This window comes from Lynx canadensis, chromosome B3 (assembly GCF_007474595.2).
Source record: "Lynx canadensis isolate LIC74 chromosome B3, mLynCan4.pri.v2, whole genome shotgun sequence".
NCBI classification, from domain to species: domain Eukaryota; kingdom Metazoa; phylum Chordata; class Mammalia; order Carnivora; family Felidae; genus Lynx; species Lynx canadensis.
In genome coordinates this window covers 39,996,880-40,021,805 of record NC_044308.2, presented here as the reverse complement: position 1 = coordinate 40,021,805, position 24,926 = coordinate 39,996,880, and the positions used below count along the sequence as shown (strand labels likewise).

Here is a 24,926-nt window from a genome sequence, read left to right as displayed (position 1 = left end):
GAACCAGAGAGAACAGCTCTGAGCAATGTCCAATGAAGGCAGGAGAACACTGCATTTGAGGATCCCTGAAAAACAGGGGAAGACTCCCTCCCCCGAAGTCCAGCCTCCCAGCCCCAAGTCTTCGCGTTACCGGACTCTCCGGACCTGACTAGAGGTCCAGGCCCAGCCCTGCCAGGAGGCTCCTGGGAGAAGAGGACCAAGTCGTCGCCACTGCCCCAGCGTCGGGGAGGAAAGAGGAGGAGCCTCTTGATGCTCCCATCTCTGGGCCGCCCAGGGCGGCGTGGCCCAGTCCCGCAACCCCAGCCCTCTGGGGCCTGGAGACTTCAAAGGCGCAAGCAGCCAACGCCTCGGGCGCACGCTGGTCCTACCCCACCCCGATCCCGCCCTTGGGCCCCCGCCCGCGTCCCTCTCTTCGGCCTCTAGCCGGAAGCCCCCACCCCCTCCCTCCGCCCGGTCCCCGCACCCTCTGTCCCCTTCCAGTCCCTCTCCCTCGGCGGTCGGGAAACCTCTCTCCGCCCTGCCCCTCCTGCTTCCTCCTTCTGGCTCCACCATCCAGTCCCAAACCCCCACCCGGCCCCGTCCAGGCTCCACCCCTCCGCCCCGGCCCCCGCCCCACCCGTTCCCGCCCCAGCCCTGGGCCTCCCAGCTCTGCTAGTCCCTTCCCTGGGCCCCGCCCCCTCGCCCCCGGAAGCCTCTCCCCGCCCCCAACCCCGCCCCCCCGAAGTTTCTTGGGCCCCGGGTGGCCCGCGGGACAGACGCTGAGAGCCGCCGCCCGGCCGGGTGTGGATGGAGGTGGCGGAGCCCGCGCGGCGCGGGGAGTGAGCGGCGGAGCGGCCGGACTCTGCGGACTCGCGATGGAGGAGGATGTGAGGGCCAGGCCAGACGGGGGGTGGGGGGGGGCTGGGCTGGGGGTCTTCGAGCCCCTTACATTGTTGGGGTCGCAGGCTCAGGCCCTTGTTCCGATCTGCTCTCTCTCTCCGACTCCGACACCTAACCCCTACCCCACCCCCATCTCTCCAGGCTGAGGCTAGGCAGTAGAGCAGGGGTGGGGGTAGTGTTTCCGTGTCCCGCACTTCGCAGACACATCTTCTACGTTATCTCTTTGGCTTCTCACACCAGCTGTGGGCATCGCGGTTGTTATAGTTCGCATTGGATTGAGGGGGAGATGAGGCTCTGGTCAGTTGATAACTTGCTGAAAGTGGCCTGGAACTGGGCTCGAACCTGGTTACCGTTGACACCCCCGTGTCGGCCGGGTCTGATCCTGAAGAGGTAGTATTGAGTGTCCTGGAGAGTCTGTGGGGTCTGGAGTCCCTGTGTCAAGAATCTTGAGTCTGGACCGTGTCTAGTGGTGAGGATTGGAGAAGTTGCCTTTTCTCCCTGTATAAGTCCCTGTGATCCTCTTTCTCCTATCTTCTCCCCTGCCCCAGAATCAGGCCCACATAGGGGCTGATCCTGGCCCCTACCTTCCCCACATCCTTGGGAGGGCCAACTCCCTGGAGGAGCTGGGCAGCCTTGAGCTTCCCTCTTCCCCCTCAGGACCCTCTTGATCTGGAGTCGGCTCTGGCACTCAGTGACCCCTGCCCTTGAATTGCAAACTCAGTTCTCCCATCAGCCCCATCACCGAAGCATACAGTGAGCACTTAATGTATACATGTGGAATGAATAAATTGGAGCCGGGACCTGCTGAGTCTCAAGGACTTTGCTTCTTGTCCTCTGAGGGGGTCTCAGCTTTTGTCCCTCCCAGCCCAAGGGATGGGGATGTGTTTGCCTGGATAGATGGAGGGAAAAAATGAAGGCTTCACTCTTGGGGGTAACCCTGGCCAGCTGGAAAGCCCTGAGGGGATCAGGCTGCCCGTGTCCCCATCAGTGTCCAGCTCCCTATTTCCTGGGGCCACTGTCTGTCAGGGTTCCTTCCAGGCCAGGCCCTGCATTTCTGTGGGATGGTAGATAAGTCACTTCCCCTCTCAGCCTGCATTTCCTCTTCTATAAAATGTAGGGCTTGGCCTCCTCCCTGGGTCCTGTGTGATTGTGTCCCTTCTCTCAGAGTGGGTGGAAGGAGGGGGCAAAGTCAGGCCACTATGATTTGCTGTGGTTTCTTTCTGACAGGGGTAGGGCTGCCCTCCCCACCCCAGGCCCCTGCTGTGAGGGTTTAGACTGTCTGGTTGTGGCCCCTCCCCTTCTCCCAGAGGATGTGGGACAGGATTACTCCATCTCCAGATCTGCTCTGGCCCCCAATTAAGGGAAGTTCTCCTGGGGCCTCCTGGGCCAATGGTTTGTCTCCTGGCCAGCTCAGCCCAGCCCTGCACTCCCTCTAGGTCCTGAGTTTCTAACATTGCCATTTACTGACTCCCAGATGCCAAGAGCTCCCCATATACCTGAGCCATCTAAGGGCTTGCCCACCTCCTCCCCACACAGAGGGGCTCCCTATCTCCTGCCTTGTCTTAGGCATCCCTCACTCTTGTCCTCCCATTCCTTCTCCTAATCACTTCTTGTTTCTCTAGGTCTCAGTGTTTGCCCATCTTTGTTTCTCTAAAACACCTCTTAGATCATAGTCACCTGCTCTGCCCCATGACCTCAGGCTGGCCTCACCTCACTCCCACATGGCTGTTTGCAGCCCTTCCCCTAGCTTACATTTCTCTCTGGGGGCCCCAGCTACCCTAGTGCCAACCCCCCTCAGGCTTCACTGACCTCCTCTGTGCAATAGCTTGGTAGTCTGAGGCTACCAGGCTGAGGCTGAGGCTTAGTGAAGAAGTTTGGGGTCCAGACACTGGGCATTTGTCCATTTGAGTTCTCAGGCCCTCAGTTTCCCCATCCACAAAAGAGGGAGGTGAGCAATCCAGAAATGTGATGATATGCATGCAAAAGCTTTGAAAACTACGAATATAGATGTGGGATATTGTTGCAGCCACTGGAGTAAGGTTGAAAACCCAGAACCTAGGGTTTCTTTCCTGTTTCTGCCCTGGGGTTCCACCCCCACCTTCTCTCTCTCAGTCATGCCTTTCCCTGCCTCGGCCTCTAGTGGCTCCAGGCGACTCATTTGTCCACGTCCATCTAGAGAGAGGCAGGACAGTGTCCTGTCCAGCCCTGGTTTTGTGACCTTGAGCTAATCTCTTGCCCTTTCTGGCTATACTTTCTCATTCCATAATGAAGGGGTTGAATGAAGGGTCTCTTGATACCCTTTGTGTCCTCCCTTCTCCTCTGGGCCAAGGTGTGTGTCTCTTGCCTGCCTCACACTCCTACTTAGTTCTGCAAGGACTTCCTAACTAACCCCAAACCCCTACTGCACCAGAGAGCTGGGACTCATGTTCCTTCCGGGTAGGTCCTATGTTCTCCCAAAAGGCTGGGGCCCTCAAGAGCAGGGGATGCCCTCCCCACCCTCAGACTGAAGACTTACCTTGTAGGGTCTCTGTTGCCCCCATCAGACTGCAAGTTCCCTCAGGGCAGAGTCTATGCTTCCTCTCTGATAACCCCATCCCAGGGCTCTGACATGGTGGGATCTTAGCAGAGTTTGGTCAGCACATCATTGGACTTAAAGGGCAAAGGTTGTCATAAGCTCCCTGTGGTGTGAGGTGCCAACAAGGTTTCTTCTGCTTGTCTCTGTCTTTCCACCATGGCCTGTGTTGTGGCTTTCCACCTGTTCCCTTCCCTTCTGTGCATAGTGTTAGGGTGACCTGACATCTTTTTCTTTTTTTCTTTTCTTTCTTGTCCTAAAGGAATGACACAGAGATCCTCCCACCTCAAGCAAAGGGGAGCCAGTCTGGTGCTCAGGGGTGCCTCAGGAGCTGCTCACAGTGGGCAAGGGAGGGTCTGAGTGAGGATGGGTGGGAAGAGAGAGGGTGAAACAGGAAGAACAGTGGTCAGCTGGTCAATGAGAGGAGAGAAGGCCGTGAAACTGGGCTGAGCAAGACAAAACCTCCCCTGTGAGCCCTGCCAGGAGGAGGGGCCACTTATTAAAACTTACTGGGGCATAGCCAGGCCCCCTGGTGAAGTGTCTGAGGGGCAGGGAGAGGGGCAGGGTGGAGGGTAGCAGCAAGCAGGACTCTGGCCTCTAGCCAGGCCTCCCTTTGGTGCTGTTGCTGTGGCTAATTCCTGACAAGGAGACCCTTCCTGGGCTTTGGTTCATGCCATCTCCAGTCCCTTGTCACTTCCCCCCACATCCCAAAGTGCCTTCTCCCCTCAGGTCCCACCCTGTCCCACCCAGCCTAAAGGCTTCTTTACTAACTCAGTCCCAGTATTCACTGGGCACTGCTCTGCTACACCCTGAGAGGACAGTGGTTAAGGCACAAGCTTCCAGCCTTGCCCCCTGGGAGCTTCCAGCTGACAGGAAGTTTTCACATGTCAGACAGTGGGTGAGGCAGGCCTAGGAGGTCACAAGGGGAAGGAGTTTACAAAGGGGGTGTGAGATCCATGGGGTGGTGGGTGGGCCCCTAAAGCAGGAGGCAAGCTTGGAGCTCAGCAGTGGGATACCAGTGCCTACTGCTCTGTGCAAGAGACACTGAGAGTCCTGCAGGCCGAGGAGGTGGCCAACAGCGCCACTGTAGTTGCTGATGGAGGGGTGTGATGTGTGAAATGTGGGGTGGGGGTTTCCCATTCTTCCCTTCTAGCCCTGGGCCTGGGCCAGCCTGTAGGGCTCACTGAGGAGATGAGGCCCCTGCCAGTCATGGTCGTGTAGCTAATGGGGGCTGAATACAGGGTCTCTGGTGTTGGGAGTGGTGCACGATAGGATGTGAGAGCCTCCCCCTTCTTGTCAAAGGTCCCTGAAGTCTCCTCTCTCCGTGGTCAGGGTGGCTCAGAACTGGGCCTATAGGCAACCCTCCCACTTCCACACTCCTCCATCTGGGAAGATACTTTGGGACCATCTGACTTCCCACTTCTCTAGTCATCTACAAGTTAGGGAGAGATGCTGAGGGGCACACCACATTCCTAAAGCTCCTAGGGTACTGAGACCCAGCAGCTAAGCCCATAAAGGCCTTCTCCCGAATTCTGAACCAGGCCCAGGGAAAACATCCCTGAGAGCCAGGAAGGGATGCCAGTGACAACAACAGTGACAATGACAGATACCATTTCCCAAGTTTAGGGTATTCTAGGCACCTCTTTATATGCCATATCTTTATTTAACAAACATTTATTGAGTACCTACTGTATGCCAGATGCTATCTAGGCACTGGGGATATTGCTGAAACAAAGCAAAAATCTTGCCCTCGTGGAGTTAAAATCCTTGCAACTTCTGTTATTATCACCATTTCACAGATGAAGAAACTAAGGCTTAGAGAGGTTAAGTGACTTGCCTATGGTCTGTGTGACTTGGGTGTCAAAAGCTCACTCTCAACCACTGGAGTGTGCAGTTCAGAGGGGTGGGGCCACAGTGAGAGCCAAGCTGGGGCTCCCTTGCCATGATATTGAGCAGGGAGGTGCCCAGCCCCTTGCCCAGCCCCTGACAGCTCAACAGGCTTCTGCCTGGGCTTGTCTTTCCAAAGCCAGCTGTGGCCACAGGGTATCCCTGGGGAGAGGCATGCTCCTTTTAACTGGGGCCCCTTTTTTGAACTTTATGTAAATTATAAAGTACTCAAAATTAGTCAGTGCTAATTTCCTTCTAGCATCCTCTAGATTCGACACGCTCTTGACCTCCTCTCTTTTACCCTCTCCTTCACACGCACTGCTGTGGGCACCAGTCACTGAAGCAAAGTGGTTAGCAAATCGGTGTATTTTTATTTTCATTTCACAGGTATTTCTCAAGCACCCATTATGTGTAAAGGAACAGTGCTAGGTGCTGGGGACCAGAGGTGAAATGAGCCCATCTGAAAGGCATGTACCTGACACCCAGCCATCTAAGTAGATAATTGAGGGCTGGCCTGGAGGCTCCGGGGTGGCTGCCCATGTCTGAGAAGAGGACTCGAGTTTACCTCCTGTACCAGCCTGTGGTCGAAGGCAGAGTCCTTGGAGCCCTTACCAGATGGATGGCCGCCCACAAGTCCTGGCCTGTGGTGGGACTAAGAGCAGAGGACCCCCTGCTTTGGGGCAGGAAGCCGTAGAATGGATTCTCTTGAAGGGCAGGGATGGAGAGGCAGATTACCACTGCCTGCCTGCTTCCTTCCATCCTTCTTCTCCTGCTTGAATGGTCCTTCTCTGGGACGCCTTCCTGGGCCACCCAGACCTGAGCCAGGTCCCCCACTGTCCACTCTCACTCCCTTCTTCATGCCCCTTTCACTGTTCCCTTCATAGCGTTTCATGCTCCTTAATGTATTTATGTCTGGTGTTTGTTCAGCTTCTCCTTCCCTGCATCGCCAGCTCTATGAGGACAGAGATGCATAATTTTTATTGTTTCCTGCTTAATCCAGCACCAGTGACGTTGTCAGTGCTCAGTATAGCGTTTGTGAACTGGTTGAATGAATCCATGAGGCAGAATGGTGGAGCTGGAAGAACCTGGGGTCAGAGACCCGGTTTGACTTCTGGGTTTGTTTGTCCCACTGTGTGACTTTGGGAAGTCACACAGTTTGCTGTACCTCTCTGAGCTTCAGTTTGCTGTACCATGTGAATAATGATGCTTCCACCTCAGAGTAGTTATATCATTTAAATGGGATGATGTTTGGCTCAGTATTGAGGTGGCTATTGCTATTATTATTGTTGTTGCTGTTGTCATTACTGTTAATTCTTTTTTAATAACTGTTTTTAACGTTTATTTATTTTTGAGAGAGAAAGTGCATGTGAGCGGGGGAGGGGGAGAAAGAGAGGGAAACAGAATCTGAAGCAGGCTCTGTGCTGTCAGCACAAAGTCCGATGTGGGGCTCGGACCCATGAATTGTGAGATTGTGACCTGAGCTGAATTGGACACTTAACCAACTGAGCCACCCAGGCACCTCTATTACTGTTATTTCTGATACTTGATTAAGGAAGGATACCTGCCTTGGGAGTTGTGGGGAAGCTCATGTGGGATGATATGAGTAGGTACCCAGCAGAGGGACATATCCCTTGTGTGGCCATTGGACTGTGTGACCCCATGTCAGCAGCTTTCACAGCATGTCCTGTTGCTATCTTACAGGGTGTGAAGGAAGGGGGCGAGAAGCCTCGGGGAGCGAGGATGGCCGACAAGGCTGGCTGGATCAAGAAGAGCAGTGGAGGCCTCCTGGGGCTTTGGAAAGACCGATATCTGCTCCTCTGCCAGGCCCAGCTGCTGGTCTACGAGAATGAGGTAAGGACTCACCTGGCCCTGAGGTTGGGATTACTGGGGCAGGAGGCAAAGGGATGATGGCAGCCAGCAGAAGGATCCCAGAACTGGGACTGGAACACCTGCTCCACTTTTGACATGCTGTGCAACTGGACTTGGTTTGAGACCTGAGTCCTTGGGCAAGTGCCTGATCTTCTCTGGGTCTCTATGGTATGGGGACAATATCTCCAGGTGCAAGTCTCGGGCTCGTGCATGAGGGGCCCTTTGAAGTGTATGTACCTAGAAATGTGTGTGTCTCCTCAGTGTACTTCTATACTGTAACTCCTTGTCATTGGGCTAGGTTCAACATGAGTGAGTGTTCCAGAAAACTAGAGCTTCTTCCATTCAACCAAAACTTTGCTTGTTTGGAGTTCTTGCATACCTCTCATATGAGGCTCATAGTAGTCCCGTGAGGGTGTCATCACATCACATTCTATAGAGGGAGATATTGAAGCCCAAGGTGGCCAAATGATTGTTCAGCATCTCTGTGAATGAAGGAGTTGGGACCCAAACCAAGTCCAGTGCTCTTTCTACCCATAGATTCTGGCGAGTAAACTCTGAAACTTATTTTTGGTGGAAATCCTCTAAAATATGTTGAATATCCTCTGCCTTATTCAACAGAAGGTGTTGGACTAAAGTGAGTCTTTCCTTCGTGGCTCAGAGTCCCCTATCATCAGATTATCCTACACTGCCTGACTGTACTTCTCAGCTTTTCTCTTTCCTTTAACATCAAGTGCCAGTCGCCACTTCTGCTGTCCTTGTGCTTCTCAGAGACCTCAGCTCCCCCCTCAGGCTTGTGCCCCTACTCATTTCAGTAGGCTTGAAACTTGGACAACCAAGGATGTTAAAATTGTGTGTTAAGTAAGAGTCGATGAAGCTCTGGGTGAGATCTGAGGAGGAAAGATGAATTTTGCTTGTGGATGCTGTTTGTGTTCTGGGACTGAGGCTGTTAGAAGGCCCATCCACTGAAAGTGGGCTATCACTGTGTGCCTCTGACAGATGGAATACATGGGGAAGAACTGGTCTGGGGGCAGAAGAGGGATTCTGCCTGTCCTCTCATCCTTTCTGAGCATCCCTCAGGTTATCTTGGCAAATTCATAACTGACCCAGGCCAAGAAAAGTTGGGCAACCAGATCTACTGTTTAGAGGAACTGCCTTTGAGAAGCACCTTGCCTTTCCTGCCTGAGTCCCCAGGCTCATGGAGTTGGGGTGTCAGAGAAGCAGCTGGAGGAGGGCAAGGGAATGAATTATGCAGGGAGCCCCCCAGATGTTCTCAACCGCTGCCGTCACCAAATTAGGATGTGCTGTGGCGGCAGCAGGGGGATATTTTTATAAATAAAGTCATTTGTCACACCTTCCTCCAGTCCCAGCTGCCGTAATAGTTGAGTGACAAGCCCCCAAGCTGTCAGCCTGTCAGGCGCTGCTAGACTTGTCCTGGGCTGTGTCTCTGCACCTGGCCACAGCTGGGAAGCAGGAAGGATTTACATCCCGTAAACACGAAACATCTAAATCAAGCTTAAAAAAAAATCACTATTAAAAACCTCAGTGCAGTTTCAAGAACTTTGCACTCAGGGGTGGGGGAGGTTGGCCCAGGAGTAGGAATTGAGAAATGCTTATTAGTTCAATTCCTCTTTCTGATGTAAGGAACTAGGCGAGTGCAAATGACTCTTGGCTGTTTCTTTGCTGTCAGTGAGGCTGACATTCCAAAAATGCTGCCCCCGCCCAGTGCCTGCTGGTTTATCCGTTTTTCTGAGCTGCAGAAGGGCCAGATGATTCAGCGTTTCGGGTGGAGAGGAGACCCAGGTCAGGCAACCCTGGGGAGCCGGGTGGTGGGGATGGACTGACTTTTTGTTCTCAGAGAGAGGAGGATATATTTGGGCTACTAGTTGTCCAGTTGAAGGAGGCCTCTGCACATGGGGAGCTACTCTCTCTGGGACTGGGCATCCTTCCCCAGGCAGCTTCCTTTCTCTGGATGCAGGTGGGAGGGGACTTCCTGGGGTCTTACTCTGAGTCAGGTATTCAGTCCAGCAAACCGGTCCTATGTGTGCCCCTGTTGAGGGCTGCCCTTTGTAGGGCAGAAAAGAGAGCAGACACATGCAGCACAGGGTAGAGAGAGATGCCCAGCAGGGAGTTAGAGGACTGTTCTTCCCCATGGCACGGTGTCCCTAGAACCTAGTATGGTGCCTGCTCCTGGCAGGTGCTTTGTGGATGGGGGACCTCAGAGGAGAGAAAGCATCAGGGCTCAGGCTTGTGGGTATGGCGGGAGAGTTTCCTGGATCTTACTAGTCTTCATGTTGAGTGGAAACTTAAAAAATTGGAGACTAGGGGCTGCAAAGAGATGCTTGGAGGCAAATACGGGAAAAGACACTTAACTGAACCTGGATGGGAAAGATCAGGCCACCCTGACCATCTGTCTGTTCTCCTTCCCTTGAGGGGCCAAACAGAGAGCAGGTCAGTGGTTATCACCCTTAGCTTTCCTTTGAAAAATACTGATGCCTGGGTTCCACATGCCCAGGTCCTGATGAAATTGGTCTGGGATGTTGCCTGGGCATTGGGGTTTTTAAAGCTCCCAGGTGCTAACAAGGTTGAGATTCTACGGTGTAAAGCAGAGGTTCTCAAACTTTTGTATACATCAGAATCACCTGAGGTGTTTGCTAAAAGTCAGATTGTTAGGTCCATTCTCCTATGGTTATGATTTAGTGGGATGGGGCCTGAGAATTGGTATTTCTAACAAGTTCTCAGGTGGTGCTACTGCGCTGGCCCAGGTACTACATGTAGAGAACCACTACTATAGAGCAACCTGTTGCTAAGGCATTGATCACCAAGCCTCTGACTGGCTGGGAGGAGTGTGGTGTGCTTGAAAGAGCTCCGGCCTGGGCATCAGGATATAGGTCTGAGTTTGGCTCTGCCCCTTGCATTTGTGTCCATGCTTCGTGGGCAAATCAGTTCGCCCCCAGGCCTCATTCTCTTTCTGTATACAGTGAGGTCAATTCTGGGGCTCTGGGCTTTCAGGTGATTGAGAGGTTCAGGAGAATCAGAGATGCAAAAGTGCTTGCTAAGTGTCAAGGTTTCTTAAAATATGCAGATTATCATGGAGGGAAATCAGGATCATGGAGGGAAATCAGGGCATTTCCTCTGCAAACAGTTGAGTCACTGCCTCCCAGATATTCCACCCAAAATGGCAGAGCACCAACGCAGTCCCTGGGGATGCTTTGCTGGCTCTCTGAGTGATGTCCAGTAGCAAGCATGTCCTTAACTTGTTGGCCAGCATCTAGGGCAGCTCTCCCCTCTAACTCCCACCCCCAGGGCTGGCTTCTTCTTCCCTGGATGCTCAAGGGTGAGAATGCAGCACAGTGAGAAGTTGTTCATCTGGGTCTTCCCCTGGAAGAGGAAGCAACTGACCAACATTGGGGAGCTTGTCCAGGCAGCTTGCTGGAGAGGCACCTGGTAGGTGGAGCCCAAATGGAGAAAATACTCAAGTGCCAGGGCTGTTGGGCAGGAAGGCAGCCCTGCCAGTGTCCTTGGTGGCCTAGAAGAGGCTGGCCCACTGTCCTGGCCACTGGTCTTCTTAGTGATGAGGCCTCAGAGTGGCAGGCTAGTGGGGGGATTGCTTTTGAAGGAACCCTTGCCATCTTCATTGTGTAGGCCACAGAGAGTGGCCTCTTCACCTAGCCAGGGGTCAGCAGAGGAAGATGCCAAGTGGGGAAGTCACTTCAGGATCATTGTGGTAAAGGCAGGCATGCAGCCCCAAACTTCCCTCTGTGGCTCTGCCTGGAAAGCCTTTTTTTTTTTTTTTTTCTCTCATTTTGTGGTATCTTACTCCCTCTTCCAGGCTGCCTCTTCCACAAATCTCTGCCTGGCCTCGGGGCCTACATGGACCGCCAGGCAGGCTTCTCTAGCTTCCCCTGTTTCTTCCTTTGGCCTTAGGCACATTTGAGTCGGCCCCGCTACCCACCTCCAGGCTGGCTGCCCCATTTCTCATGCGGATGCTGAGCCTTGAGCCTCCCTCCAGCCAGCATGGACTGAACACTGTCTACTTGCCGGGGTTTGAATACCACATCTTGTGATTAATTGGCAGCTCAAGGTTGCCTTCTGATGGATTGATACCCTCACTGACTGAGATCAGGGTCTGCAGTGGGCCTGGGTGTTGGAGGGTCTGGGTGCATCTGGCTCTCACTAGTTCATGGCCCCTCTGTCTCCCTCCCCAGGATGAGCAGAAGTGTGTGGAGACAGTGGAGCTGGGAAGCTATGAGAAGTGCCAGGACCTTCGTGCCCTCCTCAAGCGTAAACACCGCTTTATCCTGCAGCGATCCCCGGGGAACAAGGTAGGGCTATGCCCACTGCTGTCTGACCTTCCTCCAGGTCCACCTGGGTTGGTTTGGAAGATCACCCCTGGAAGGCTTTCTAATGCAGGCCAGGCCCTGGATGTAGCCCCTGGAGGGTCTCTGGAGTGTGGCTGAGGCTCAAACCCAGAGGCTGCCACAGGTTAGACCTTTTGCTCATTTGGCCTGGAGTCTCCCCACTGTCTGGTTGATAGGAGATGCATTCGGGGCACTGCTTTGAGGTCTGGTCCCCTCTCCCTTCCAGGCACTGGGGGCCTCCTTCCCAGGCTATAGTTGGAGGTGGGGTCCTTGGCCTTTCCCACATCCTGGACACATGAGGCACAGGGGCTGAGACAAGAAAGCTGGGGACTGAGGCCTTCAGCCCACCAGGCCTGCAGCACTGATACAGTCTGGGGCAGAGGGGAGGCTATGGCCTCCACTTCATCTCAGGCCTTCTTGGGTGGGCCACCCATCCTGCCTCTGTCCTGGACTCAGTGCTCAGAGACTGTGGCCCCCCAGCTTTCTTCCCTTTGCACTTTCCTTTTTGGCTGAAGCCGGAGAAAGTCTCTTGCCTGGGAGGTTCTCCCCCTGGGACATGCTGTGTATGCAGATGATGTTTGCTGCTTGCACATTTCTCTGGCAGGGAGTCTGGGTGGGTGTTGATGCATGGTATAGTTTCACAGATGTCAGGAGAGAGTTTAGATTTGAGGCAGGCATGTACAGCACCTCTTTCCAGCTCGCGCCCATCTGCAGCTGGGCCACGCCTCGTCCCAACCCCTGCACATCATGTGGAGCCTCACAGAGTCAGGCTGAGTCAGAGGCTGGGGGTTGGGGAGCATCTGGTCTGGGCCTGCTGGAGGCTACTGTTCTCCCCCAGCTTTAAGGCCCAGGAGCCTAAGTCCTCTGAGTGCTGGGGCTCGGGGCTTGGGGCCCTGGAGGAGGCTGTGGTGCGTTATTTACTAACCCTTTGTCCTACTCTGCAGTGGGTGGAGCACAGAAACAACTGTGGAGCTCTGGGAATTGGGGGTTGAGCCCAGGTTTCACTTGACATCTGCTGCTTAGGGCTCTTAAGAAGAGGAGAGCCATATTTTGGTCTTTCAGGCCAGTTAGCCCCTGCCTGTTCCTCTCTGAGCAGGCACTGTAGTTGTGTAGTGTGTGAGTGACATGCAGAGTACAGTATGTAGAGGTGAGTGTTCACCTGACCATGGGTCTTGCCTGGGTCTCGTGTTGTCTCTCTGAGTGAGCTTATATGGATGGAGGCAGATGGGGTCATGCTTCTCTGTCCTCTGCCAGTGCTGTTCTTCTCTCCCCAGCTCTGACGATCAGCTGATGGTGGGCTTAGGTGGGTGGGGCCTAGCTCAGTGTGGGACTTACCTTCAGAGAGGCCTATTTGTGCAGCTGCATTCTTAGCTGCTTTGGCCAACACCCTGCCTTCCACCCCCCAATCCTTCCAAGAGTTCAGATTGGCTCTGGGTGACTCTGGGAACAAGATGATAGGTCAGGGAGATGAGTCTGTGGAGCAAGTTGTGGGGCTGCAGGGCGGTGGGAGGACAGCACATCCAGTTCCAGCTCTCCCTGACTCTTGGCGCCCGAGGAACTCATACAGACAGCAGGGTTCCCCAGAGGTCAGATGGTGGACCGCCCGGAGCACCAGGTCTCCCATGTCTTCTCACCCTCCTTTCCTATCGCCCTGGGTGTTCCCCATCCTCAGTGAGGCCACACGCTGGCCAGGAGGTCACATGACCCTGGCTGTCTGGTCCTGAGACTGCCTTTTCCCCCCCTCTAATCAAATAAACAAAGACGCCAGTGTCTTGCATGCCCCTCTCCCCCTGCCTCCCATCCCCACACCCTGCCATGAGGTCACAGGCGGACGCTGCCAGGAAGCAGGGTGGCCTAGCTGGGCCTTGCTGCCCTGCTGGTCTTGGCCAGCTTGGCCCGTTCCTCTTTCCTGCTGCCTCTCTCCCCCTCCCACTTTTTTCCTGTCTGCCATTTTGTCCTCCCCTCTTTCCCAGGCCATGTGGGCCTATTCTGTGGCCAGTCCTGTTGGTTCTGAAACTCCAAGCAGGGCCTGTGCCCCAGGGCTTCTTGGAAGGGCTTGAGAGGGACCTGTGTAGCCTGTGGCTCTTTAGGACATAGGGCCAGGGGCGGGGCCAGAGGAACAACTTCTTGGTATTCCACTTGTCCCCATTCTGGTCCCCCTTGTGGGATGCCTGGCTCATTCAGCCAGGATAACAAGGTTCCTTAGAGTGGGACTGGGTCCCATTTAACCTTGCATTCCCTCTCCTAGGGGGTTCCTTTGGCCAGTACAATAGGTCTTCCTGAAGCCACCTCCTTCACAGGGAGCAGAAGAGAACACAGGCTGGGGCGCCTGGGTGGCTCAGTCGGTTAAGTGTCCAACTTTGGCTCAGGTCATGATCTCACAGTTTGTGAGTTTGAGCCCACGTCAGGCTCTGTGCTGACAGAACCTGGAGCCTGCTTCAGGAACCTGGAGCCTGCTTCGGATTCTGTATCTCCTTCTCTCTCTGCCCCTCCCCCACTCGTCTCAATAAATAAATAAATAAATAAATAAATAAAAATAAATAAATAAGAGAACACAGGCTGACCCCTTTTCCATGCCCAGGCCTGCCTCAGGTGGGCTGGTCATTGGGGAAGGATTTCAGGTTGGGTTGGGCCTCTGATCTTGTCCCACTGAGGCCCCAAGTAGTGCATAAGCCTGTGCAATGTGGGTTTGTGGGACTAGAACTCTTAGCTTGACTCCCAGGCCAGTGCTCTTTCTCTGCCCTACTCTTGCTCCATCTGTGGCTGATTTCAAGGGTATGCCTCTGCAGCTCTCCGGCATGCTGAATCCTCCACTAAGCAGGGGCCCCACCATCTCGGAGCCTGCAAGAAGGAGCAGCAGCTAGGCTCCAAGGGGTTGGCCCTGGGCTGCCTTTCTGGCAGTCCCCATCACAGGGCTGGGTAGGCCCTTGCAGAGCCTGGATGTTGCCACCGTCCCTCCCTGAGCCCCCTGCAGCCCTGATGGCTGGGCTAAGAGGCAGTTGCCAAGGTGCCCTGGGGTTTCTGACTTAACTGCAGATCTGCTGCCAGGATCGAATTTACCCTGGTCATGCAAATGAGCATTTGGCTGTGCCTGGCATGGGGAGGTGGGTGGGACCCAGGGCCCTGTATGAGGAGGAGGCGGCAGCAGCCAGGAAGAAGTTATATAACGAGGATGCTGCGGGGGCCAGGCAGACTGTGGTGTTACATAACATAGAAGGTGTCCGGAGGGAAGGCGCTATCTAACACCAGGGTGGGGGATGGGCACGCTGGCGACCCGCCCGACAAAGAACTAGGGCATCTTGAGGTCAGAGTGGGCAGTGACCCAAAAACGGGGCAAGGGAAGGAACTTTGGGCCAGTTCATTCATTTACTGGCTCATTCATTCAGTAACTATTTACTGAATACCTACTGTGTGCGGGGACCCTGGCATCAGTCCTGTTTAATTCCCTCAGCATTGTTTGGGTTAGGCATTATGCCTTTATCCAGATGAGGAAACTGGGACTCTTTTGTCAGAAGGAAGGCAATAGTGATAATTCCTTTTTTTTTCTTTATTCTTTTGAGAGAGAGAAAGCAAGTGCGTGCACAAACGGGAGAGAGACAGAGAGAGGGAGAGAGAGAGAATCCCAAGCAGACTCTGCACTCTCAGCACAGAGCCTGACACGGAGCTCGAATTCAGGGACTGTGAGATCATGACCTGAGCTGAAATCAGGAGTCGGACACTTAACCACCTGAGCCCCCAACAGTGATAATGCCTATTGCTGAGCACTCACTCTATGCCCAGCTCCACAGTCAACACTTCAGATAAATATTTGATCTTCACAGCTCCATGAGGCAGGTTGTGGTGCCTCACAGGTTCCTTACAGATGAGGAAACTAAGGCTCAAGGTCAGCCAGCTGTAAGCAGTGTTCTGTCCAACTCAGAGACCCTACTGCTATTGTGTCTGCCATGCAAAGTGGTCCCTCTGTTTGTGTGGTCTTGCTCCTTCTATCATTTCTTGTCTGATCTTGGATCCTGGCAGGGAGGGGGTTCTCTGAGCTGCTCTCTGTTTCTTCTTCTTCTTTTTTTTTTTTAGGATTAAAAACATTTTTTTTTTAATTAAAAAAAAATTTTTTTTTTAACGTTTATTTATTTTTGAGACAGAGAGAGACAGAGCATGAAGGGGGGGTCAGAGAGAGGGAGACACAGAATCTGAAACAGGCTCCAGGCTCTGAGCTGTCAGCACAGAGCCCAACGCGGGGCTCGAACTCATGGACCACGAGATCATGACCTGAGCCGAAGTCGGCCGCTTAATCGACTGAGCCACCCAGGCGCCCCTAAATTTTTTAAACATTTATTCATTTTTGAGAGACAGAGACAGAGCATGAGGGGGGAGGGGCAGAGAGAGGAGACACAGAATCCAAAGCAGGCTCCAGGCTCTGAGCCGTCAGCACAGAGCCTAACATGGGGCTCAAACTCACAGACTGTAAGATCATGACCTGAGCTGAAGTCGGATGCTTAACTGACTGAGACACCTAGGCACCCCAAAAACACTTTAAAATTAAAATTTAATTTAATTTTACTTTATTTATTTAATTTTATTAAAAACATTTTTTTTAATGTTTAATTTTGAGAGACGGAGAGAGCGCAAGCAGGGGAGGGGCAGAGAGACAGGGAGACACAGAATCTGAAACAAGCTTCAGGCTCTGAGCTGCCGGCACAGAGCCCGACGTGGGCTCCAACTCACAAACTGTGAAATCATGACTTGAGCCGAAGTAATATGCTTAACCAACTGAGCCACCCAGGTGTTCCTTATTTTATTTTAAAGTTTATTTATTTATTTTGAGAGAGAGAGAGAGAGAGAGAGAGAGCGAGCGCACAAGGAGGGTAAGGGTAGAAAGAGAGGGAGAGAGCAGAGTCCCAAGCAGGCTCCACACCACCAGCACAGAGCCCGATGTAGGGCTCAAACCCACGAATGGTGAGATCATGATGAGCTCAAATCAAGAGTAGGATGCTTGACCGACTGCACCACCCATGTGCCCCCCAATTTTTTTTATTTTTTAAGCAGTTTCTTTTTTAACATTTATTTATTATTGATAGACAGAGACAGAGTGTGAGCAGGGGAGGGGCAGAGAGAGGGAAACACAGAATCCAAAGCAGGCTCCAGGCTCTGAGCTGTCAGCAGAGACCAATGTGGGGCTCAAACTCACAAACTGCTAGATCATGACCTGAGCCAAAGTCGGATGCTTAAATGACTGAGCCACCCAGGTGCCCCTTTTTTTTTTATTTTTGAGTAATCTCTACACCCAGCATGCTTAAATGACTGAGCCACCCAGGTGCCCCTTTTTTTATTTTTGAGTAATCTCTACACCCAGCATAGAGCTTGAATTCACAACCCCAAGATCAAGAGTCACATGTTCTACCGACTGAGCTGGCCAGGTACCCCTCTCTGATTCTAATGTAAGAACTGGGAGCTCCTGCATGAGATGAGAAGGGATGCCTGGGGTGGGATGGGGTGTAGAGTCCTGAGTCATGGGATTACTTTATGTCACCTTGTGCAAGTCTCATCCCATCTGTGAGCCTCTGTTTTCCTCATCTGTAAGATGAGGGGGTTGAAATTGACCCTCAGTGCCCTTTCTCTCATACAACCTATGATTCAAGGCCAGAAAGGATACCCTGGGACTTTTTCACTTGGCCAGGGCTGAGTGTGGGGCCTTCTGGAGAGCTGCATGTGGCCCTGGTTCCAGTGGGCCTTCACCAATGGACACCCTTCACACCTGTCACCTCTGTCACTGTACTCAGCCTGGTGTGGATGTAGACTGGGACAGCTCCTACTTTATGGAAAAAACAGGCAGCTGGTCTGGGGAAGTCACATGGAATAAGACCAGATCTTGGCTCTTTCCACAGGGCAAGGCTGATTTGAATCCAAATCTCTGGCAGCATCATGCTGAGAGCCAGCCCCTTCTCTGCTTGATCTATCTCCTCCCCTCCCCCAAAGCCCCTTGTCAGACCTGTTGTGGGGGGTCATTTCAGTTTGCTCCTGACCAGCTGTGCCATCACAGACTTTGGGATCTGGGATGGGAAAACTTCCTTAAGACCCCAAATGTGAACTCTGTTAAACATCTGCCATCCACCCCATCCATGTCCCCTGCAGGTCAGCGACATCAAGTTTCAAGCAACCAGTGGGGAGGAGAAGGAATCCTGGATCAAAGCCCTCAATGAAGGGATCAACCGAGGCAAGAACAAGGCTTTTGATGAGGTGCGATGCAGTCCTATGGATGGCTCTGTGTCTCCTTTCCCGCCATGTGTGATCTCAGAGAGGATCCTGCCCCGCACCCCCCCCCCCACTTCAGACAACCCTGAGATTATGCTACAGACACTGGGATATCTACTGTTGTTACCTCATTTAATCACAACACCCCTCAAAGTGTTCTCATTTTAAGGATGAAGAAACTGAGATGTCAGGAAATTAATTTGTTTTAAAGTAAAAAGTGAATAGGTGGAGAGTAGAATTTAACTGGTGGCAGCCATCCATCCTTTCCAACGCAGCCTCAGCTGAAAACAGCAGGTGGGCCCAGGCCAGAGGGGTCTGGGGGGGGATGTCTGAGAGCTTGAAAGCTCTTTTCAGTTTGGCTGTAAAGTCCAGGCTGGGCTGGCTTTGGCCCTGGGCCTCCCCATCTGTCTGCAATGACTACCTAGCCCCCTGTTACTGTAGTGTGACTCTAGCACCAGTGGCTGTGATTAGGTTTGAGGGAGGCAGGGTATCCCATGGGGCCAGATCTCCTAGGGTGGATTGTCTCTGACATCATGGATCTGTAGCTCTTTGAGCTAAAATTGACCTGGGGTCCACCTAAACTGACCCCTTGGATTGCAGAAGCCTAAGACCTGAGGGGAGGAATCTTCCCAAGCAAGTTCCTCTTAACACCCAGGTCTCCTGACTCACAGCCGTGGTTTCTATGTCATGTTTTATGAGACTGTATCTTGCTCAGCCCTTCACTAGCTAGAGAAACTGTCCCCGTTTCATGGGTGAGGGGTGATAGAGCATATTGTAGGTATTAGAGGCCCCAGAAACATGGGCTGGATGTCAGCCCAGTTTTGGTGGAACAGTCAGGAACAGAGACAGTTGAACCTCACCCTCATCCCCACCCAAGGTGGGCCTGACTCTGAATCTGACCTAAGGGCTGAAGAGTCTGAGCCATACTCCCCATCAAGGACAAGCTACTTCGAGGTCCAGAGTCTGGATTTCCCATGCAAATCTTATTTACTCTTCCCAACTACTCCTGACTGTCTTTCCTTACCATCAGAGAGGATTTTCTGTCTTCTAGACACCCTGGCCCAAAAGGGGCAGAGGGCTTGCTCTCTCCTGGGCTATCCCCAAGGGACCTGGGAGAAGGACTGGGTCCATTTTCTGGAAGGCAGGCACCAGGGGATCATGGGCTGCCTTCTCTCTGCTCCCACAGCTAAGCATAAAAACAGCCTCAGGGCTGTTTGTATATATACGCAAGTATACTGAAGGGCAAGGGCTGGTAGCCCATATCCAGGCAGAAAGACTGAGGCAGAGAGCGTGGCTGCAGAGAAAGGGAGAGCCTCAGATGGCAGAGAGATGACAAAGACAATATAGGGACAGGAAGCAAAGCAGAGGTCCAGACACAGGGAGGTGCCTTAAAGAGAGGGCCAGAGGTAGGGCCCTGACCCTATAAAGGGAAGATGTGGGTGTAGACCGTGCCTCTGAGTCAGGTTAATGTCTGGGCATTTCTTCCTCTCCCCAAGGCCTGCTGGGCACTAACCTTGTTCCCTCTTCCCAGGTAAAAGTGGACAAGAGCTGTGCACTGGAGCATGTGACACGGGACCGGGTGCGTGGGGGCCAGCGGCGCCGGCCACCTACAAGAGTCCACCTGAAGGAGGTAAGACTTTGTCCCAGCTTAGACAGGTAGGAGGTCAGGTGAGCCTGGGACCACAGCTCCTTAGGGTGGTAGCCAAGCTTGGGGCCACCTTTTTCCTGGAGACTTTTGGAGCTGGGACTTTCTGAGTGGTATATGGGGTGTCTGTGTGTGGAGGCTCATGTGTTATATGTGCTTGGGGTGTACATGTACCTGCTTTGCTTATTGAGTCTGCACATTGCCCGTACTCAGAGTTGGTCCCTAAGGGACACTAAGACCCTGAGGCTGGTCCCTGCTTCTCAGAGCTCAGCTTCCAGATGGAGAAAAGACCTGTCCACAGACTGCTTCAAGCAGAGTTATGACTAACTTCTATACAGAGGAGGGCTCTCAGAAGCCAGGCAAGAGAGACCACAGAGGGCCCATTGGCACTTGAGCTGACCCATGAAGGACAAGAAGGGCTTCAGTTGTCAGACTTGATGTGAGGGAGCTCTCTGGCCACAGGAATGACTTGAGCTGAGGCAGGAGGGTTTAGGGCGTGCTGAGTCCTTTTGACTACACATCCCTTTGGGGTGTGCAGGAGCTAGGGATGGGATGAATAGGAGGGTACATTCCAGAGGTCAGTTTGATGCCCAGGGTAGCATGGGTTGGGTTAAGGGAGAGAGAGGCAGGGGGCCAGGAAGAAGAGGGAGGAAGTGGGCCCTCCAGGGCTCAGGAGGGGCCAATGGGAGAGACCCTGGGAAGCAAGAGACATCTGGGCTTGCCACTGAATACAGGGCTAGGGGAGGTGGGCCAGACAGAAGGGGAGGGTTGTCAGAGGTGCCCCAAGCCTGACTGGGCGAATGGAGGCCCTGGACCAGGAATTGGGAGAAGTTATGGGCACAGTGAGGGTAAGGGAAGAGCCCTTTTTTGACCAATGTTGCTGATGGCGGGTGGATGGTGAGGGGAAAGATTTTGGAGGCCAGGAAAGAACCTCGGCAAATGCTACATTTGGTGGTGGGGGGGGTGGGGCAGGCAGTAGACAGCCAAGGAAGAGAAAGCCAGAGAGGTGAATGGCACCTCCAGAAAGAGAAAGGCACAGGATGTGTTATCAGCCAGGTTGGCATCCACAAGTCACAGGGGCAGGTCTAGGGAAAGCGGCAGGCAGTGACCCCATCAGAGAAGGGCTTAGCTTAGGTTTCCCAACGGGTGCAGAGCTGGGGGTGCCAGAGGGAAGGGGACCGTGGTAGGGAAGAGGGAGAAGGGAAGGGCCGAGGTCACTGGGGAGATTGTTTTTGAAATGTTTTTGGTTGTTTTTGAAATGACACGTCTGTCAGCTGAGGGAATAAAGCCCACAGAGGGAATGCCTGAAGTAGCCAGAGAGAAAGGGAATGCCCGAGGGGGAGGGCTACGTGTTGGGGAAGGGCCAGTCTTGGGAAGAAGGACCCCCTGAGAAGAATTCAGAGAGGCACTCCTGTCCCAGTGACTGAGCAAGTATATGTATTGGCCAGATCCCCTGTGGTAAATGGGAGTGGGGTTCTCAGCCAAGACCCCCACTGTAAGGGACCTTGAGAGAGGCCTCCTGCCCAGCCCTGCTCCAGGGCCTCTGAGGCTCCTTGGGAGGGTCTCCATGACCGTGGGGCTGCTGGGTGTCTCTGTAGGTCCCTCGGGCCAGGTGCGGGGCAGCTGCCAACTCAGTGCAGCTGTTCTTCTCTGGCGATCAGCTGCGGTATGGGGCTGTCTGTGTCTGGGGTCACATCTGACGGCATGAGGAGAGTAGGCACTGGCTGCTGAGCAGCTGGGCAGGCAAAGGCTGCAGAGATGTGGGCTGGAGGGCTGGGCGTGAGGCTGGCAGATCATACAGCGGTCTCCAGAGAGGGGAAGCAGAAGTAAGTGGGCTCGAGACAACTTGGGAGGCCGTGTTTGAGTCCTGGTCCCATTGCCCCCCTGGATGGGTGCTTGCACAGATGGAGTTCTCTCAAGGCCATAGAGCCAGAAAGGGGTCAAAAACAGGGCTGGAGCCATGTCTCTTGCTGCCCAGACCAGTACAGTTGCCACTAAAAAGCAGTCTTTTTCACAGGCTGGGGCACCAAGACGACACCCTATCTCTGACCTGGCTTGTGATTCCAAAACAGGGAGTTCTGTGGGAGTGAGGGAGAGGAGAGGCTGCATCAGAGAATCACTTCAGCATCTAATCATGTGACCTTGGAAGCCAGGGCAGAGGATGTGGAGAGTGGGAGGCTGGGGGCCTGGGCAGCCTGGATGGGAGGACTTGAGTACCTTATGGGTGGGCACAGATCCAAATGCCAGTCATCCAAGATGACACCTGTATACTGTCCCTTACCAGGTAGCCAATGCAGCTTCTGATGGGCTTTCGCGCCTGGACCTCGACGTGCCAGATAGTGGGCCGCCAGTGTTTGGCCCCAGCAATGATGTCAGTGCAGCCCAGCCCCAAGAGACACTCAGGCCCCCTATGCCTCCTACCAAGCCTTCCCCACTGCCGGAGACCACCAGCCTCAGTGACAGAGTGGAGACTCCTGCCGGGGAGAGAGCCCCATCCCCTGTCTCAGCAAGCTCTGAGTCCCACCAAGCAAACTCAGAGACTCCAGTACAGGAGGACAGTGGCCCTGAGCAGACCCCCAGCATGGTCCTGCCTGACAAACTGAAGGTGAGCTGGGAGAACCCCAGCCCCGAGGACGCCCCTGACTTTGAGAGTACAGAACTCCAGGTGCCCTGCTCTGAGGCTTCTGAGGCTGTGCCCAAGGAGGGTGGGAAGCCTCCTACACCCCCACCCAAGATCTTATCAGAGAAACTGAGAGCTTCCATGAGTGGGATGGCGGCTTCTGGGCCAGCCCAGAGTCCTGAGGCCTCTGAAACCTCGGCCCCAGATCCAGCACAGATGTCAGTGAATGGCGTGGATGACAGTCTGGAGCCCGTCAATCCACCCCAGGCCTCGGGCATCCCAGAAACAACCCCAAAGGGATGCAACGATGTCCACAGCACTGCCCTGCTGGGACCTGCCATCTCATTTCCATCCCCGCTGTTCCTCCCTGGGGAACCTGCTTGGGGAAGGCCCCCGGCGTCCACGGCAGCCTGGAGAACGGCTGTATCGGGCCCAGCTGGAGGTGAAGGTGGCCTCAAACAGAGGAGAAACTGTTGAACCAGGTGCTGGGCAGTGAGCCGGCCCCTGTGAGCGCTGAGACATTGCTCAGCCAGGCTGTGGAGCAGCTGAGGCAGGCCACCCAAGCCCTGCAGGAAATCAGAGATCTGGGAGAGATGAGCCAGGAAGCACCTGGGCTACAGGAAAAGCGGAAAGAGCTGGTGACCCTCTACCGGAGAAGTGCACCCTAGGGCCTGCCAGGCCAGGGCGTGGTCCCTCCTAGCCAACCCAGTCCATCAAAGCCCAGCCCTGCCAAAAAACATGCTTCTGCTCAGGCCGTAGAAAGGCCATCAGGCATGTTGGGGGTATGGCCAGGAACTATGGAGATTCCTGGTATCCTTCCTGCCCTGCCCTGGCCAATGGTGCCAGGAGCCACCCAGGACCACTATCTGACTATCTGGCCCAGTTTCTGGGCTTGGGCAGGGAGCACACACTTGGTTGCTTGCATGGTTGTTCTGAACTGCCCCAGGGCTTTAGCATGGCACTTGGGGTTTCTGGGGGTGGCATCATCTCTGCTTCCCACCCCCAGTAGTTTACATTCCTGACTTCTGAATAGAGCACAGCTGAGCCCCCCCTCCTCCCCACCCCGCCACAGCTCCCACATCCAGATGTTCCCGGGCAGAGAGCGTCATGGCAGAGGCAGCTTTGAGCCGTAACTAGCCCTCCCTACCCACCTACTCGCAATAGCTGCCAAGGCCTTGGGTCCAAGTTATAGGTTTTTCTGTCAGCTGAGACCTGGAATCCAGCCAGGGCCTGTGAAGGCAGGTGGAAGGCATCTGTGTGGGATTCCTATTCTGCAGGCCTTCCTCTCTGGTGAACTGTGATTGGAGGACTCCAGGGTAGAGGAAGAACTTGAAGGGTCTCCTAGTCTAGTCTCTCCCCCTGGACCAGCTTGTGTCCAGCCCTGCACATTTCCTGTAGAGGTGAACCCGAGAATGGCTCTGAGGTCAACATCAGAAAATCCTGTACCTACTTCATTATAAATGAACCTTCAGAGGAGAAGCCACCTCAACTTCTGTGCCTCCCCAGATGGGATTTATATCTGGCTCTCTATGCTTCCTCCTGAACCCAAACAGGCCCAACATCCCAATCATTTCTTTGGATGCTGATGGGGGTATGTTGGGGCCTGAAATCACTTCCCTTTCCCCTCTTCCCCTCTGGCTCAGGCCGTAGATGGACTGCTCTTCCTGAACTTCCTAGTGGAAGGGGCATTTCCTTTTGTCCCTTTCCTGGTCCAAGCCCACAGCCTGGGCCTCTCCCTATCTGTCGCCTCCCCTCCACCCCAATTCTCCCTGCACTTGTCCCTGACTCTGGGAACACACCCAATCTCCATCTAGGTGCAGAGGCCCTGAAGGCACAGCCACTCCCTGGGACCTATAGGAGTAGGAGCAGCTTCTGAAAGGCCTGCTCAGGGGGTTTTTAGCATGTGCACTTTTATTTACTGGAAGAGGACAGGGAGGGTCACAGCTGCATGTCCTGGCCTTTCTGCCCACTGCTCCACCACCAGTCGTGCCCACTGAGACCTGCCAGTACAGGTCAATGCCTTCTTTACTGTACTTCTACTTTGTTCTTGAGGGTAGTGGCCAGGGATCAAGAGGGGCAGATATCCACTCTGCAGCCTATACTGGGCAGAGGTGGAGGTGAACAGCAATGTCCTGACCCATGAGCCCCCACGGGCCTTCTCAAACTACACTCTTTGGACAAACGAGGCTCCCATGCCACGGTCTGCCTGTCCCTCCATCTGCCTTCAGTATGAAAGCAAGAATGGCATCAGGTGCCTAGTCACATGGCCCCCTGCACTCTTCTTTTGGGGAACAGCTTTCCCCCACCAGCAGCCTGGACCAGCTGGGGCTTTAGCCAAGTCACCTGTTTCCAGGGACTAGAGCCTCAGTTTCCTCCTCGGATAAATGACCAGATTGAGCAAGTAGCTCTGGGACCATCTCAGTGACCTAATGCCATTATGGGGGTTCTTATGGGATTCCTGTGCCTTGGTGACCTGGGCCCCAAGGGGAGGGGTAGAAGAATTGGGAATATGCAGGGTCTGCCTGGCCTGCCTCCTTGAGGAGGATAGCATTCCATGTCTTCTGTTTATGAAGCGCCTTTCTTGAAGTTTGGCAATAAATCCCTTTTTATGGAACTTCTCTGCTGCAAGCCTGTTTGTTGGTGTGGGGACCAGCTCTAGGGCTGGCCTCAAGGAAGCAGAGGGTAAGCAGTGGTTGGTTAGTGGCATCACTGGTCCTTTAAGCTTCCTTCTAGTGCTTCCTTCCCATAGGCTTGGCTGCATCTTTGCTAAACTCAGCCAGGCCCTCCAATTTTACCCCTCCCCACCCCTACCTACATGTTTCTATAGGCTGGGAGCTAAGTGTCATA

General features: G+C 53.9%; 1 protein-coding gene across 1 annotated transcript; it reads left to right on the top strand.

Moving 5' to 3' along the window:
- Positions 1 to 741: 741 nt before the first annotated feature.
- Positions 742 to 24,693, top strand: PLEKHO2 (pleckstrin homology domain containing O2). The gene is given in 8 exon segments (XM_030317937.1): positions 742 to 866; positions 7,040 to 7,189; positions 11,413 to 11,529; positions 17,695 to 17,799; positions 19,346 to 19,444; positions 21,744 to 22,376; positions 22,378 to 22,541; positions 22,543 to 24,693. Coding segments are annotated over 8 exon segments (1,485 nt in total). The 5' UTR covers positions 742 to 854; the 3' UTR covers positions 22,748 to 24,693.
- Positions 24,694 to 24,926: the final 233 nt, after the last annotated feature.